This window comes from Gymnoscopelus braueri (assembly GCF_963280865.1).
Source record: "Gymnoscopelus braueri genome assembly, chromosome: 24".
NCBI lineage: Eukaryota > Metazoa > Chordata > Actinopteri > Myctophiformes > Myctophidae > Gymnoscopelus > Gymnoscopelus braueri.
Genome location: NC_137626.1, coordinates 31,456,810 through 31,471,168, shown reverse-complemented (window position 1 = coordinate 31,471,168; position 14,359 = coordinate 31,456,810). Strand labels below are relative to the sequence as shown.

Here is a 14,359-nt window from a genome sequence, read left to right as displayed (position 1 = left end):
AGAGATTGTGTAATATATAACAGGAGGATGAATGGGATGGCAGTGGAGACAGACGCGTAGCGGACATTCAAACCCTCTCAGAAATGTTATGCCTGACATTGCTTAGACCATTGGTTCTCAAAGTGGGGTCCTTGGAGAGGTTTCAGCTAAATGTTAGACCGTGACTATTTAAAAATAGCAGATATACAAGCTCACTGCGAGCTTGTACATCTGCTATTTTTGTGTTGTGTTTGAAAATGTTTGAATAATTTATTAAACGCAAATCTTCTCTTCTGGGTGAATCCGCAAATACATATCAATTTAGGGGTCCTTGGCACGAAAAGGTATGAGAAACCACTGGCTTAGACATAATATAAGTGTTTCGGTTGTGTTTCGTAGATATTTAATCGATCATAGCAATTGTAACCCTGTGATAGATCACAAGAGAGACAGTCAGTCTTGGCTTCTGTGTGTTTTCAACGACTCTTCCAAGAGTGCTGTGGCTGGTCTCTGTCTTGATGTGTGGTCCGTTCCGTTGCTAAAAACGTTGCAGGTTTGATCCCAGCAGCGTCACAGTCCGTCCGCAGCTGCATTGTGTCCTGTCAAAGTGAGTGACTGAGGAAGACATAACTGAACTCAGTGTCTGTCCGCACCTGTTGCATGTTTCTATGGAAGAATTGCATCCGCTAAATGGCAGTTTTGCCAGCCGTGTAAAATGTTGCACCGATGTGAGATGTGGCTTTGAAGAAACGCATAACTAAGCAGCACCGTTGTGGCCTGGGGTTTCTGTCCCACCATTCTTTATTAGACCAGGGGTTGCCAAACGGTCCAGTCGTTGTCGGATCAGTGGTTGTCACAAAATCCCAACTCACAATGGTGTGCTGTGAGACAAGTCCATTTGTACCTCGACAAACCACACATTCTTATTGCATTATACACAACTAAGCAAAAAGTTTATGAATATACATTTGTTAATGTATTATAGGTACTCGCATGCATTTCCTAATACAGAGGCAAATTGTTTACACTAAAAAATATAATTTAGATTTTTTTAAACCATTTTCAACCTGATGTCCCTATTTTTGGGCATGTATTTATTTATTGTGAGCTTGTAGATCTGCTATTTTCTGTAAATATAGGTGTGGCTTGTGATTTTGACTTGCCAGTAACATGACAGTAACAGAGTAAATGTACTTGAGTACTGTACTTAAGTACAGATTCTGAGGATCTGTACTTTACTCGAGTATTAGATTTTTTTTTTAAATACTTATTACTCTTACATGTCTTGGAAACTCACTTACATTTCCAAGACAAATATTTTACTTTTACTCGAGTACATTTCTAGGAAGGCTGTAAAGTACTGAGTACTTTTAAGCCCACTCCACACCAATGATTCATCATGCAACTCCTTGCAACATGCAGCTACTTGCAACAACGTGCAACCATTATCCCCAATAGCAGTTGCAAGGAGTTGCATTGGTGTGGTTGACCTTAAAACGGTTTTGTTGCAAGGAGTTGCGACTAGTTGCATTGGGTGCGGTTTGGCCTTTAGGTTGGCTGTTCTTTTTTTCTTCCCTAAAATGCAATTGGCCACACGTCTGCTCTCACACTAACCGTGTTTCTGGCTTCCCCCTCCGCTCGCCTCTTTGTTACATCTCGTATGGGTGTATAGGAGTGAAATTATTTAGTTCTGGTTCCTCAGTATTTTTTATGTTTTTATAGGTGTTTCTGCAGGCTTTGTATAACGTAGTGGTTCTACAATCAAGCACATCAGTGCATGCAGTGCAGGTGGTTACAGAGAGTTACAGTACTTCTCAGCAACAAGAGTTACAAGGTCCTATAAATTCATTGTGAAAACATTACAGCAATTCATTGATATAAAAATGAAGAAATGTACTTCTACTTTTACTTTTACTTGTACTTTAAGTATTTATAAAAGCATGTACTTTTGAATACTTAAGTATATTTAAAAGCAATGACTGTTTTACTCTTACTTGAGTAACATTTTGACTGAGCTACTTTTACTTGTAGTGGAGTACATTTGACCAGGAGTATCTGGACTCTTACTCAAGTACGGGGGTCGAGTACTTTGTCCACCTCTGATACTTCCATTTTCCATGTTTCCAAAAGTGTCTCTTGACAAAAAATATGTATTTTCAACTGCACGCACGCACGCACGCACGCACGCACACACGCACGCACACTCACAGAGAGAGAGAGAGAGAGAGAGAGAGCCAGTGACAGACACTAGATTACAGCAAGGACACAGGGCCTGGAGGACCATAACTCCACCCCTTAGTTGTCTCAAATCCCCCACAGCCCTCCCTATAATCCCCAAGGAAACCTCTTATTCACCAGGAACACACTCCAAACAACACAGGCACACCAGCGCATGGCATGCTAGAGGAGTTTGTATGTGTGTGTGTGTGTGTGTGTGTGTGTGTTTGTGTGTGTGTGGGAGGGAGCGTGTGTGGGTGGGTGTGACTGTGCTCGAAGTTCATACAAGAGCACAGTCTGACGTTGTCCTCAGTCATGGAAGTGCTAGATTCCACACAGCTCACATCTATGTCAGTGTGGTGAGAGGCATGCTGATAAGGACCGTCTCTCACTCTCTCTCTCTCTCTCTCTCTCTCTCTCTTGGAGGTGCTTTTGAAGCAGTGATTTAGAAGTATTCAGATTGTGGAGAGGTAGACCAAGAAGAGTCCCCTTTTTTTCGCTTAACGCCAGACCCAGTTTCGGTCTCGTCTCCATCTGCGGTTCTTCTTTGAACAAGGAAAACCAGTTTAATTAAAACTTCAGACGTTTTGGTAAGTTACCACGAGTGTGGATATTTCACATCATCGCATTTCACTGTGTTCCTGTTGGCTCAAACCACATTAACCGTGGCGTCCCTATTTTGGGACGCCACATTTTCAATTTAATTCATTTTATTTTCAGACAATTGCAAAAATAGCAGCATCACGAGCTGTGAGCTTGTAGATTGCCTATTGCCTATTTTCGCTATTCAGCATACGACAAAGTATAGGACTTAAGTAGTTAATTTGACCATCCCGTCCAGTTCATTGGCAGGAGGCCGTTTTGTTTATGTTAGAGATTGACCGGCTCATGTTTTTAAGTCTCTCATCCACTGTCTTGTCACATCTTGTGGAGAGCTGCACTTCACTGGACTGTAGCTAAACCACTTGTTGTTTGTCACTGTTGACTGTTGCCCTCCCATCCAACTAGGTCAACTTTGCTGCAGACAGTGTCATGTTTAGTTTATTGCTTTTTTTGAGGGATTGAGACCTATATTTGGTGAAACCAGAGCTGTCATATCCTGGGAGGAACCATGGAATGTCTCTGTCTCTCCCTATCTTCTCTCTCTCTCTCTCTCTCTCTTGTGAAATATCTGTGACAGACTAGCTGTATCCCTTGACAATAGGTCCTCACGCTGTTGTACAGACATTTGCATTTCCATTGTGGAGCCTCTGTTAGGAGGCCGAGCGGCTTTCTGTCCCCCCTTTGCCTCCGTTTTTTCTCCTTCTCCTTCTCCCTCTGTCTGTCTTCCTCTGCCGATGTCCACGCTTGTCTGTCAATCTCTCTGGCGTGTATACCACATTTCAGGCACTTAACTTATCGCTGGGCGAAACCTTGTTCTGTAAAAAATGGAATAGATCCATTAAAGATCATTATTTAGTCACAGGCTCTTGTTAATATCTTTCATTGGTTAAATGTTTATAAGACCCATAGACATACTTACCCACTTTAACTTTCAAAATGTTTCACAAATAGTAGACAAGTCTACAAGCTCACAACTTGTGAGCTTATAGATCAGCTGTTTTGCTACTTGTCTTGTACGACAGAGTAGGGCATTAATTTGAAAAAAAAACATAAAAAGTTGAAATATGGAGATAGGCTACAAGGTTTCTGTCCGAACAGCTTACACACTACAGCAAAACAAGCTTCAAGTTCCCCAGCATTGAAAGCTAAACCAATTGTAAAGGCGCGCAAAGGTCTGAGCCATACAATAGATGTAACAAATATTGAATGAACGTGTGTGCAACAGGGAAGCACTCGAGTAAAGACACAGGAGCCAGGAAGGAACAGGTAACAAATATCTCCATGTCATGTCTCCAGAACAATCATATCTGAGATGTACTCTGCAGAGATAACGAGAGAAAATGGTAACAAACCCAGGCTTATCCCTTGCTGTAGATCATGTATGATAGAGCGGTACAATGTAAACAAATAAGGGCCAGGGAGAAGAGGTAGAACAAAAGAGGGAGAAGGAGATTGAATGTAGAGCCAGACAGATATATCGGCCATTATTTTCCAATTTTTTTCTCCAGTATCGGCATTTATGCAGCCAATGTGTCCCAATTTTAACCACTGTCAAGCTAGCGTCCCTGTTTTTGGCATGTCATTATAGGTGACATCAAAACATTTCAAAATGTTTTGATCTGCTATTTTTGAATATGGCTTAAGTGGTTAAATAAAAAGTGATGTGTTTATTATCTTTTTCTTTCGTATATCTTTTCGGATAGTTCTTCAAATTTATCAGAAAAGTTTGTAATTTGTGACAAAATATAGTTTAAAAAAAGGAAAGGCATGCTTGCTTTTAGGGGTGCAACAGTTAAACAAATTGATTGAATACATTTTATGGGAACGTTTTCAAATGTATTTTTTGTTCTTTCAAAATTCTTTAAAATGACCAAAGATAGCTGATCTACAAGCTCGCAATGCGTTGTGGGCTTGCAGATGCGCTATTTTTGCGCACTATAAAGTTTTTCGCATTTATAATTATCAAGGGAAATGCACTTCTCGATTATTCGATTAATAAAAAAACGAATCGATAGAATAACCGCCAAGAGAATAATCAGTAGTTGCAGCCATACTTGCTTTATGCTGCTGACTCAGACAGAGTGGCAGGTTCCCCTCTCCCACATGCAGAGAGCACGGTGCAGGAATCTCTGGGAGATGGCCAACAGAGATGTCCCACTTCTGCAGAGGGTATGCCAAGGGAAAATACCTCCTTGCATTCCACCGGCTAAAGAATGCACCGTCTCCATCGGGAGCTGGCAGGGTTAAGGTTTCATTAAGACTGCAGTCTGAACTTCAGCCTAGAAGTTGTACTACTGCACCAGCTTCTGTGGAAGATTTTGCCTTTTAAAAAAAAACTTTTTAGTAGGCACTGTGGTTCGGGCCGTTGAATTTGTCATGATGGTGACTTTGTGAACTAGGTTGTTCTTTTCATGGCATGGCACTGTATGGGCCGAGTCATGTAGAAGAGGTGCTGTGTGTGTGTGTGTGTGTGTGTGTGTGTGTGTGTGTGTGCAGTGCCGGATTTATAGGAGTTGAGGCCCATGGGCTAGAGTAATTTTCGAGGCCCCCATTCTTCGCGGATTGATCAAATTTGATCAAAGATTTTTTATTATTATAAAAAAAAAAAATCACCAAAAAATCGGAGGCCCCCCCAGTTGGAGGCCCGTGGGCTGCAGCCCACCCTAGCCCAACGGTAAGTCCGCCCGTGTGTGTGTGTGTGTGTGTGTGTGTGTGTGTGTGTGTGTGTGTGTGTGTGTGTGTGTGTGTGTGTGTGTGTGTGTGTGTGTGTGTGTGTGTGTGTGTGTGTGTGTGTGTGTGTGTGTGTGTGTGTGTGTGTGTGTGTGTGACTGTCAGTATGTTTTAAACTTTTTTAAACGTAAACTTTATACTGGAAGTCAAGGTACATGGGTCGGGCTGAAACTTTGCACAAATATGGAGATGACTTAGGCCATAGTACTGACATCATAGATGAGTGAAGGAAAAAAGTCCACACATTATCTGAATATTTTGTACTTTGCAATCAGGTACACAACGTTTCGGCCAGACAACCTGGCCTTCACCGGGTCATGAACTAGTGACCTTTTTCAAGCAGACGGACGATTGGAATTAAAGCAAGAGACAACCAGTTTCATTTTTCGAATGAACCCTTGGCTCAGAGGCTAAGCTCCATCTGTATGCAGCATGTGGTAAAAGAGCAAAATGCTGTCTTTGAACATATGGCTGTCCACTGGGCGAGTGTGTGTTTATGTTTGTTTATGTTTATGTTTATTAAAGGATCCCCATTAGAGTCACATGAATGATCCTCTAGTCTTCCTGGGGTCCTGTGTGTGTGTGTGTGTTCATGAACAGCCATGCGTCAAATACACAACAAATGCAAGAGGAAATGACTGGGTCCTCGTGAAAGGCACTCAAACCTTGTCCTGCTCACACAATGTGGGCCTCTCTGGCTGCGGTTGTCGGCTAAACGCCTAAAATATAATGTACTGTGGCATAATGGGGTGCTGGTTTATTGGATTCCACGTGTTTTTTGTTGTTGTAAATAGGCAGGCAAGGAGACGGACAGAAGAGAGGAGACACATGAAGGTCTTGGTGACCTCATCCAATGCTGGGTTGCGGTGGGGGGGGGGGGGGGGGGGGCATGTGGTTCCTGAGACCGCGAGTCCTAACCACGAGTACACTCTCTGTCACCAGAAACCACATACCCAGGGTTCCATTTGTAAATTGTGATATTATCAAACATATCGGACAGTCTACACTTCCCCAAAGGAAATACGTGTATTTAATTCAGTCTGACCAGAAGCAGACAAAATCTACTTTTATCCCCACCGGCAAAAAATAATAATGACCGGAGGGGGGGGATATCATCAGCGGAGGAATTGGTTTTCCCCCCATCTGTCTTTATCAGAGGAGGTCATACATGTTGTAGCAGATGTTGTTAGATCGTTGTTTCCTGTCAACACAAATTACTGAAGGCAGATTTTACCCTGGTCTTGTGAGGCTTATTTCTGGGATTTCTTAGAGATTACAGCCTAAGGTCTTGCGTTGCTTTGTTGACTGGATCCATTCTAATCGTCGTTTCAGGAGGAAGCAAGATTAGGGGGAAGGTTTGAACTCAATCCAAAACTCTATGAGTCAGCACAATGATTCACATTGTCTACTTTGCCGTTTACATTTCAACGATAGCTGTGGCATTTTAGCCATGTCTTGGTCTTCTGACAGTAACCAACACAAGTTGCCTTTTGTATTTAATTTGTCACTCTCTGACTCCACAAAGTTCTCCGGTTACCGTATAGCTTGACTCCAATGCATCTTCCTCTCCTTCGTTCGTTTACCCAGGAAGGTGAAGATGGTGGACATTGTATCACCCAGAACAATGCCATCAGAAAGTGACATGCGTGCGGCCAGGGGCTTCCTAAGCAAGATTTTGCGAAGTTCCATGAGGTACAGCGGAAGGTGAATCTCTACACAGTAAAATCCTGAGTGTTAATTTAACCCTGAGAGTGTACAAATGTAACCAAATGGACCTGTTAAGGGTCCATTTGGTTACATTTGTACACTCTCAGAGTTACAAATGCATAAATCAGCAATGAGGATTTTGCTATGTAGCTCTGATACCTGCCTGTCATGTCATGCCAAGGTCCACTGAGATATCTGACATTTTAAATATCACACTACGTTACTGCACTGCTACAGACTCCATAGAATGCTAAGAACCTTCAATGGTTTCATAGATTCATTTGGACAATCCAACATGCGCTGAAAGCATGCACATATCAGCAAAAACTACTTTTAGAAAAAAAAATGTTAGTGCTGCAAAGTAATGTAACATAAAATTGTACTCATGGACTTTGGCGTCCATCAGGGAAATAGTTAGCCTAGAGACCCACTCATTAACTAGCATCGTGTTTGGTGAACGCATTGTTTTCGGATGGTTGATTTCATCCATTGTGTTCTGTGTTCCCAATCGTGTCACCCTCTGCATATTGTGTACTGTGTGTATGTGATTGTGGGGTTCATTAAGCTGAATGTCATACTGTACATACATACCTACAGTATAATAACTGGTGCTAGTTGTGCTCCCTAGTCACCAATACATTGTGTGTGTAAACATGAACTCTATGTGAGATGTTAGGTGTGCTTCTATTTGTGTTTGTATGTTTACAAGTTGAATGTCCCTCACATGAACCTTTAAGGTAGTCTTGCGTAGCCAGACGATCAGAGATCATCTGATCTGATAGCACCGATACGTCTGAATTCAATGTAGTGGCTAGAACGGTGCAGAAAACCTACGTCTGCCTGCTGCTTTGAAAACATATCTTATCACCGTCCTTGTAGTTTTTGCTTTGGTTCTGCAATGCATTTATATATTATAAAGTATAAGTTTTAGCCCCTACATTGAATTAAGAATGTCTGATCGTCTGGCTGCGAGAAACTATGGTTAAGGTGTCTTTAACCTATCACAAAGTCACCTTCCATCAACTCCAACCCCCTCCACACGCCCGTGTCCTGTTGTTGTGGTTTATAGTCATCATTTTGAGTTCATGTGACGATGCGGATCACTCCTTGGCATCGTCCCTGATGACAATTTGATCATTCTTATTGTTCTTCTGTTTTTGAACTGAGTCGGGTATTAATACTCCTTTGTTTCCAACATGCACCCCAGGAAGAACCGGTTCAAAGGGTATGTTTGTATGTCATGTGAATACAATGTTTTCAGCTGGTTTCACTCTGCAACCTGACTTCTCATTGTTACTACATATTAATTATTAACACAATCTTTATTTAAAGTTATCTTTTGTCCATGTACCTGTCAACACATTTTGTGACCTATTTTGGGGTCTCTGGATACCATGGTTGATAAGTCTGTCTTGTGTGACTTAATCTTATTTTTTATACATTTGAAATACAGTACATTTTCCCTCCATATGGAACTGTACAGTAGTTTACAAAGTGTCATTCGGAGATCGCCAGGGGTCCTTGACAGGGCTCCAGACGGTCCCCAGCCAAATGAAGAGTAGTTGAATGTAACTTCAATTCAGTTCACTTTAAATTATTATAACACAAAAGACTTAGCAATATGTTTGAATAATCTCCATTTGTCGTGTACGATAATGATATTTAGACAATACAGTTTGAACTAAAACATGTAATCAAATCATTGTGTCCTGTATGTTTTCAAATGAGGGTCTGTGAGGTGGATATGAGGTCTGTGACACGAGAGAAAGTTTGTAAAGCCTGCCGGTGTAAACCTGTTGCTTCATCTCTTTTCTCCTACAGAAGGAATGAGCCTGCATCACGACCTCATTCCTGGCACTCCTCTAAGCTAACAGAGGAGGGGTCAGAGGTCACCGGGAGTGAACCCACCGCTGCTGCTCCAGTCTGGCAACACAAACATGAAGCAAGGTGGGACAGTTAGTTTATAGTTTGCATAACATAGCAGAATATTCTACTTGTATTTATTGTTTATTTTTATGCTGTACTTGCAGTGCTGTACAGCACAGAAACAATGTATCTCCATGTTTCATGTCTTTATGTTTTTTCCCCATTATTTAATGCCATATTTAATACTTTGTCACTATTTTTGAACAATTTTGAAAATCTTCAATCTCTATAATCACATGCACAAAATATAGACGGTAGGTTGAAAGTGGTTAAGTCTGTCTGTGGATTTTCTAAATATTTAACCAAGGAAATGGTTTTGAACATCCAAGGTTTCCGGCTCCGCCAGACAGCGATGAGCTATATGGTATATTTGTATTCATAGGTTAAAATCTAGTTTATGAGCTGGGTTGCACGTCATTCCTTTCTTTTCAGCCTGTTTGCTGTCATTCTTCAAAGGTTTATGCATTGAGGCAGAATGTCCTTAAATATAACCTTGAAAATAAAATGAAGCCAGGTGTAACTTCTAGCCATAATTCACAGGGACTGAGTTTTATGCAATATTAGACTGTCTATCTGTCTGTCATTCCAAAACTTTCAACGCTACTGCAATACAAAACCATTTATTTACCAGTTATGTATTTGTATCCTGATTGGTTGAGAGAGCACACAACATATAATGTTTTAACATTTTAACATGGATCTAAAATACATTGATTAAAAGTCATGGTATGTACTGTACATCTTAACTTACTGTTTTGAAACCTATATCTGGTCACATCTTATTACAAATAACATGCTTGTTTTGATTTCCGTTAATGGGGTTGAGGGAATCACTTAAAGTGAAGTTTTTTGTGAATTCGTAAAGTGAATGTTTTTCACACTTTTAGAGCATACCGGCGTTCATAATGAGGACAAATCTATCATGGCAAACAAATTGTGTATTTTTACATCATTCCCTAAAGTCCCTAAAATGTGATGTTTAATTACTTCCTGTAAACGCAAAAGTACTGCGTGATGACATAGATAGACCTTTATGAATTTAAATGAATCTTGATTTCATAAACCTGTTTGATTCCCAAAGCGTACGTTCTTCCACTCGCACCTGATTTTCATTAGGGAGACACAATTGGGCTGCTATGTTCTTTATACAACTCAAGATGACGATGCATTACTCGTTTTAAACTCAAACGGTACATTAAAATATGTATCTGAAGAAAACATTGGTGAGAAATAAGCGGTATAGTGACATAAACATGCTTCACACTGACCCTCTCTTTCTCCCTCGGGCTGTGTGAGATGCAGGTCATTGCAGGCTACAAACATAGCATTCTCTGGCTAATGTCTTCCCATTGCCCAAGGGGATGGGACCTTCTGATTGGTTCAGAAACATACAGGCTGCCATATCAGACTGAAACTTAAAAATAAAATGACCGAAAATGCCATTTCACCCGGACTTTAATGAAAAATGTCTCATCTGCTCTTCTTTTTCAAAGGTCTTTATCCACGGAGCTCTCTGACCAGGGAGAGCAGAGTAACCTGCCACTGATGTCCAGTCAGTTCAACTCGGTGAACAACATGGAGCGACTAGAACGGCCCTCTCACCCCTTCCCCCCACGCTGCCTGTCTCCTACCAAACACATCAGCAGCACTGAACCCCTCCCTGCTGGAGGAACGGCTAAAAGAGACTCTGGCTTCAGCTGCTTGGCTGGGGCCTCCAGCCCACCGGGTCCCGACCCGTGCTTGCCAGGTGGGAAGGGAACCAGTACGGAGAACATTTTCTTTAAGGGCCCGCCGAGCGAGGGTCCCAGGCAGGGCGAGCGCTCCAGATACCTGCAGCATCCACTGGGTAACGGAGGCTGGGAGGGTTCCCGGGCGTCCGAACAGGAACACGGCGGTTCTCGGGTGTCCGGCGCGGGGAGATCGAATAACGGCCCCGTGTGGCAGGTACCTGACAGGAAGAAGACACAGTCACCTCCTCCTCCGCCTCCTCCCTTGAGGAGTGACAGCTTCGCCGCCACCAAGGTCTTCCCTTACTCGGACGGTCCTGGGGGTCATTCGAAGAGCCAGGGCAGAGGAGGGGACCGACCGGCTGAAGCCAGCGTCCACAAACACCACCGCAGCGGCCCCAACCACCACGAGAAAGGCCCGGAGGTCCGTCGGAGCATCAATGCTCCTCACGCAAACAAAGATTTCCTCCACCCTAGCATGGCAGCAGATCACAACCACAACCAGGTCCCCCCGAACAAACTCTTCTCTCTGTCCAGCAACGATGTGAGACAGACCCAGTCAACCTTCGCCTACCCTCCCAGCCACCAGAGGCAGTACAGCGACGAAAGCCCTTTCTTCCAGACCAGGATCGCCTCTGCGTCAAAACAACAGAGCGTGGGCAGCTACTATCGTAGCCTCCAGGATCTCCCCACCAACATCTCCACCCGCAAACATGTGAGGCACTCCAACTCCGTAGCAAACCAAAACACGGAGAACATAGGCTACAACAGATACTTGTTTGTCCCAACCAAACAATCAGGGCAGCTGGCGGAGCCACAGGCTAGACAGGGAAAGGCTGAGAGCTGGAGGGGGGACACAGAAACGTCCCACTGGGATAACGGCAACGACCGAAGCTCCTGTTCTGTGAAGAACAGCATCAAGACAAAATACTCTCTGCCTCAGTCCCAAATAGCTTACGGTGATATTAAGGACCGCACTGCCACTACGGGGAACGGTCGAGTGTACGACCACCCATCCTCTGATCTTCCCGCTTCCGTTAAAGGCGGGACCTCAGAGGACGGGCAGAAGAGAGTTGAGGAACATTCGAATGACGTCAAAAGACACTCCCCAAATCAGCCCAGTAATGGACAAAAGGGCAGTCCGCCGAGGCTCCTGGACCTGTGGCAACCACAGGATGACCATCGAATATCACCCCAGAAAACACCGCTGCTCCACTCTCTGACCCAGGAGAGTCGGAGTCAGGTGGAGAGGCAAGTGGCTCCTAACAGTGCAGCCAACATGCGACAAAACCCGCTGTGCACCCAGCTTCTACTCAGGGTGGACCCACCTGACAGCACCGCCGGTTGTGGCAGTGGAAAAGCACTCCGCAGGAGCGACCGCTACGCCACCGCCCTGCGCAACGAGATCCAGGAGAAACGCGCGCAGCTGCAAAAGAGTCGAAGCGCCGCCACCCTGACCTGCAAGGAGGAGGACGAAGAGGAGGTGGAAGGATGGAGGTCAACAGAGACCTCCACCTCCTCGGAAGGTTCCTTCTCAAACTCCTACAAAGACCACCTGAAGGAGGCTCAGGCCAGGGTCCTCCAGGCCACCTCCTTCCAGAGACGAGATCTGGAGCCTGCTGGAGCTGAGACGGCCTCTTCTGCAGGGAAGTCCTCCTCCGGCGGAAATGGGCAGATCTCCCGCATCGGAGGCCGCAAGCGCTTCCCCCTGGCCAAGAGAATTCACTCCTTCTCTGAGCCAGATAAGATCGACAAGCTTGGGATGGCAGAGGGTGAGTCTAAAGGAGGTTCCTTCGGGGAGAGGAGGAAGTTGTTTGAGGCCAAGCCAGCGTTTGCCAGACCAGCGCTCAAACTGGGCCAGCCAGGCTCCAGCGCGGACCTCGGCGAGGCAGGCAAGACCAAAACAAGAACTGTGCTCCACGAAGAATCCCAGAAAGGGCAACCCTCGGATTCCGACAAGCAGGCCTCGCTGGAGCAGCAGAGGCTGGGGACGTTTGCAGAGTACCAGGCTTCATGGGACATGCAGAGGAAGCCATCAGACGCCAAGAAGACTAAAGGGAGGTACCACTCTGCAGAAAATATCTTGGACACAGATGTTGAGGAGAAAGCTGTCTGCGTCCATGAGAGATCCAGGTCCTCTCCCTCTGCCGATTTCCATTCACAGGTACCGTAATGTCCAGATTATGTGGATTGTTATGCTAATAATGATAATCAATTAATCAATCAATCAATGATGATTGATTAATTGATTGGTTAATCGATCGATCATAGACATGGTGTGGTTGATTAAGCCTTAATCAACCACACCATTTCTATGATTGATTAATCATTAAGGAAAGGGATAACATTAATTCACACCATTGTACAGAAGATTAAATGCAATATCACGGCTTGCAGAGAAGTGCCTATTTGATGAGTTTCAATCTAAAATGGAATGAAATGTCTACTTTCATTGTCCTTTCTTTTTTAAACTCACAACTGACTGTTATACGTATATGACAGATTCAGTTGTAATTCGATGACAATGTGTGTAAAATGAATGTACAGTATAGAGTTTAAAGATGAAACGTAGCATTGTTTCTTTGTGTTCCAGAGTATTCCTGTGCCGTGGAGAGAGCCTGTTGAAGAGCCCCAAACAGAGTCCACACCTGACCAGCACAACAGTGACACCACCAGGTGAGGTGGAGAGTCTACTTAAGTTTATCTGTAAAACCATGATAAGAAGAGATTGCAGTTTAGGTTTGATAATGTTACATCCACATTACTGTCTCTCTCTCCTAGCTTTCCTTTCCGTCTGTCTCAATAAGAAGGAAAAACATATATATATATAACGAGAAATGAGCGGCCCTATTTTGAAAATAAAAAATAAATAAATCTTAATATTATAGATGGAAGAACTCCAAGGCAGAAAAACTAAAAGAAGGCTTTGTCTGGCAGGATAAGGTTCACAGCATGTAGATATACTTTTTTTTAAAACACAAGGATCAGTTAAGTGCCTAAAAAGATTGATTAAAAACCTTCATTTAACTAGGAAACACATTGAGGAAAGATGTTTATATCTGACGGTGCCAAGCTAGCGGTAGCAGTTGGTTTGCTCAGTGTGAAACACCAGTCTCAGTGTCGCGAGTCATCTTTCCTAGTCTGGAACGGTGACCAGCTTTATCTGCCACCTTGCATCTCATTCTGCCGTGTTCCCAGGTTGCAGATGATGTTTATCTCTGTGACTTGTTATCCACGCTGACTTCGGTGACATGCTCTCATATTTTACATAACTGTACGTGTGTTAGGGCGGGGAGTGTATCGCTGTCTCCTTGGCCTTGTATTAACAAAGACGACTTCCCGGTTGCTCTGTGCCTATGTGACCCTTCTCATGACAGAGATGTGAATTTGATCCTTGACCGTTACTGCTCGCTTTGTTGAAACTCTTGTGTTGATGGGAAATGAACACCAGCCGCAGCTAAGAGCAGGTA

At 43.7% G+C, this 14,359-nt stretch overlaps 1 protein-coding gene across 1 annotated transcript in view; it reads left to right on the top strand.

Annotated features, from left to right (window-relative positions):
* LOC308080583 (protein Shroom2-like) overlaps positions 1–14,359 on the top strand; it is a gene marked incomplete at its 5' end in the record, with an annotated part of 30,835 nt that overhangs the window by 4,776 nt on the left and 11,700 nt on the right. Inside the window, 3 exons of the mRNA XM_080422476.1 lie at positions 9,058–9,183; positions 10,656–13,053; positions 13,483–13,565. Coding sequence (XP_080278602.1) covers positions 9,058–9,183; positions 10,656–13,053; positions 13,483–13,565 — 2,607 coding nt within the window. The remainder of the gene's footprint in view (positions 1–9,057; positions 9,184–10,655; positions 13,054–13,482; positions 13,566–14,359) is intronic.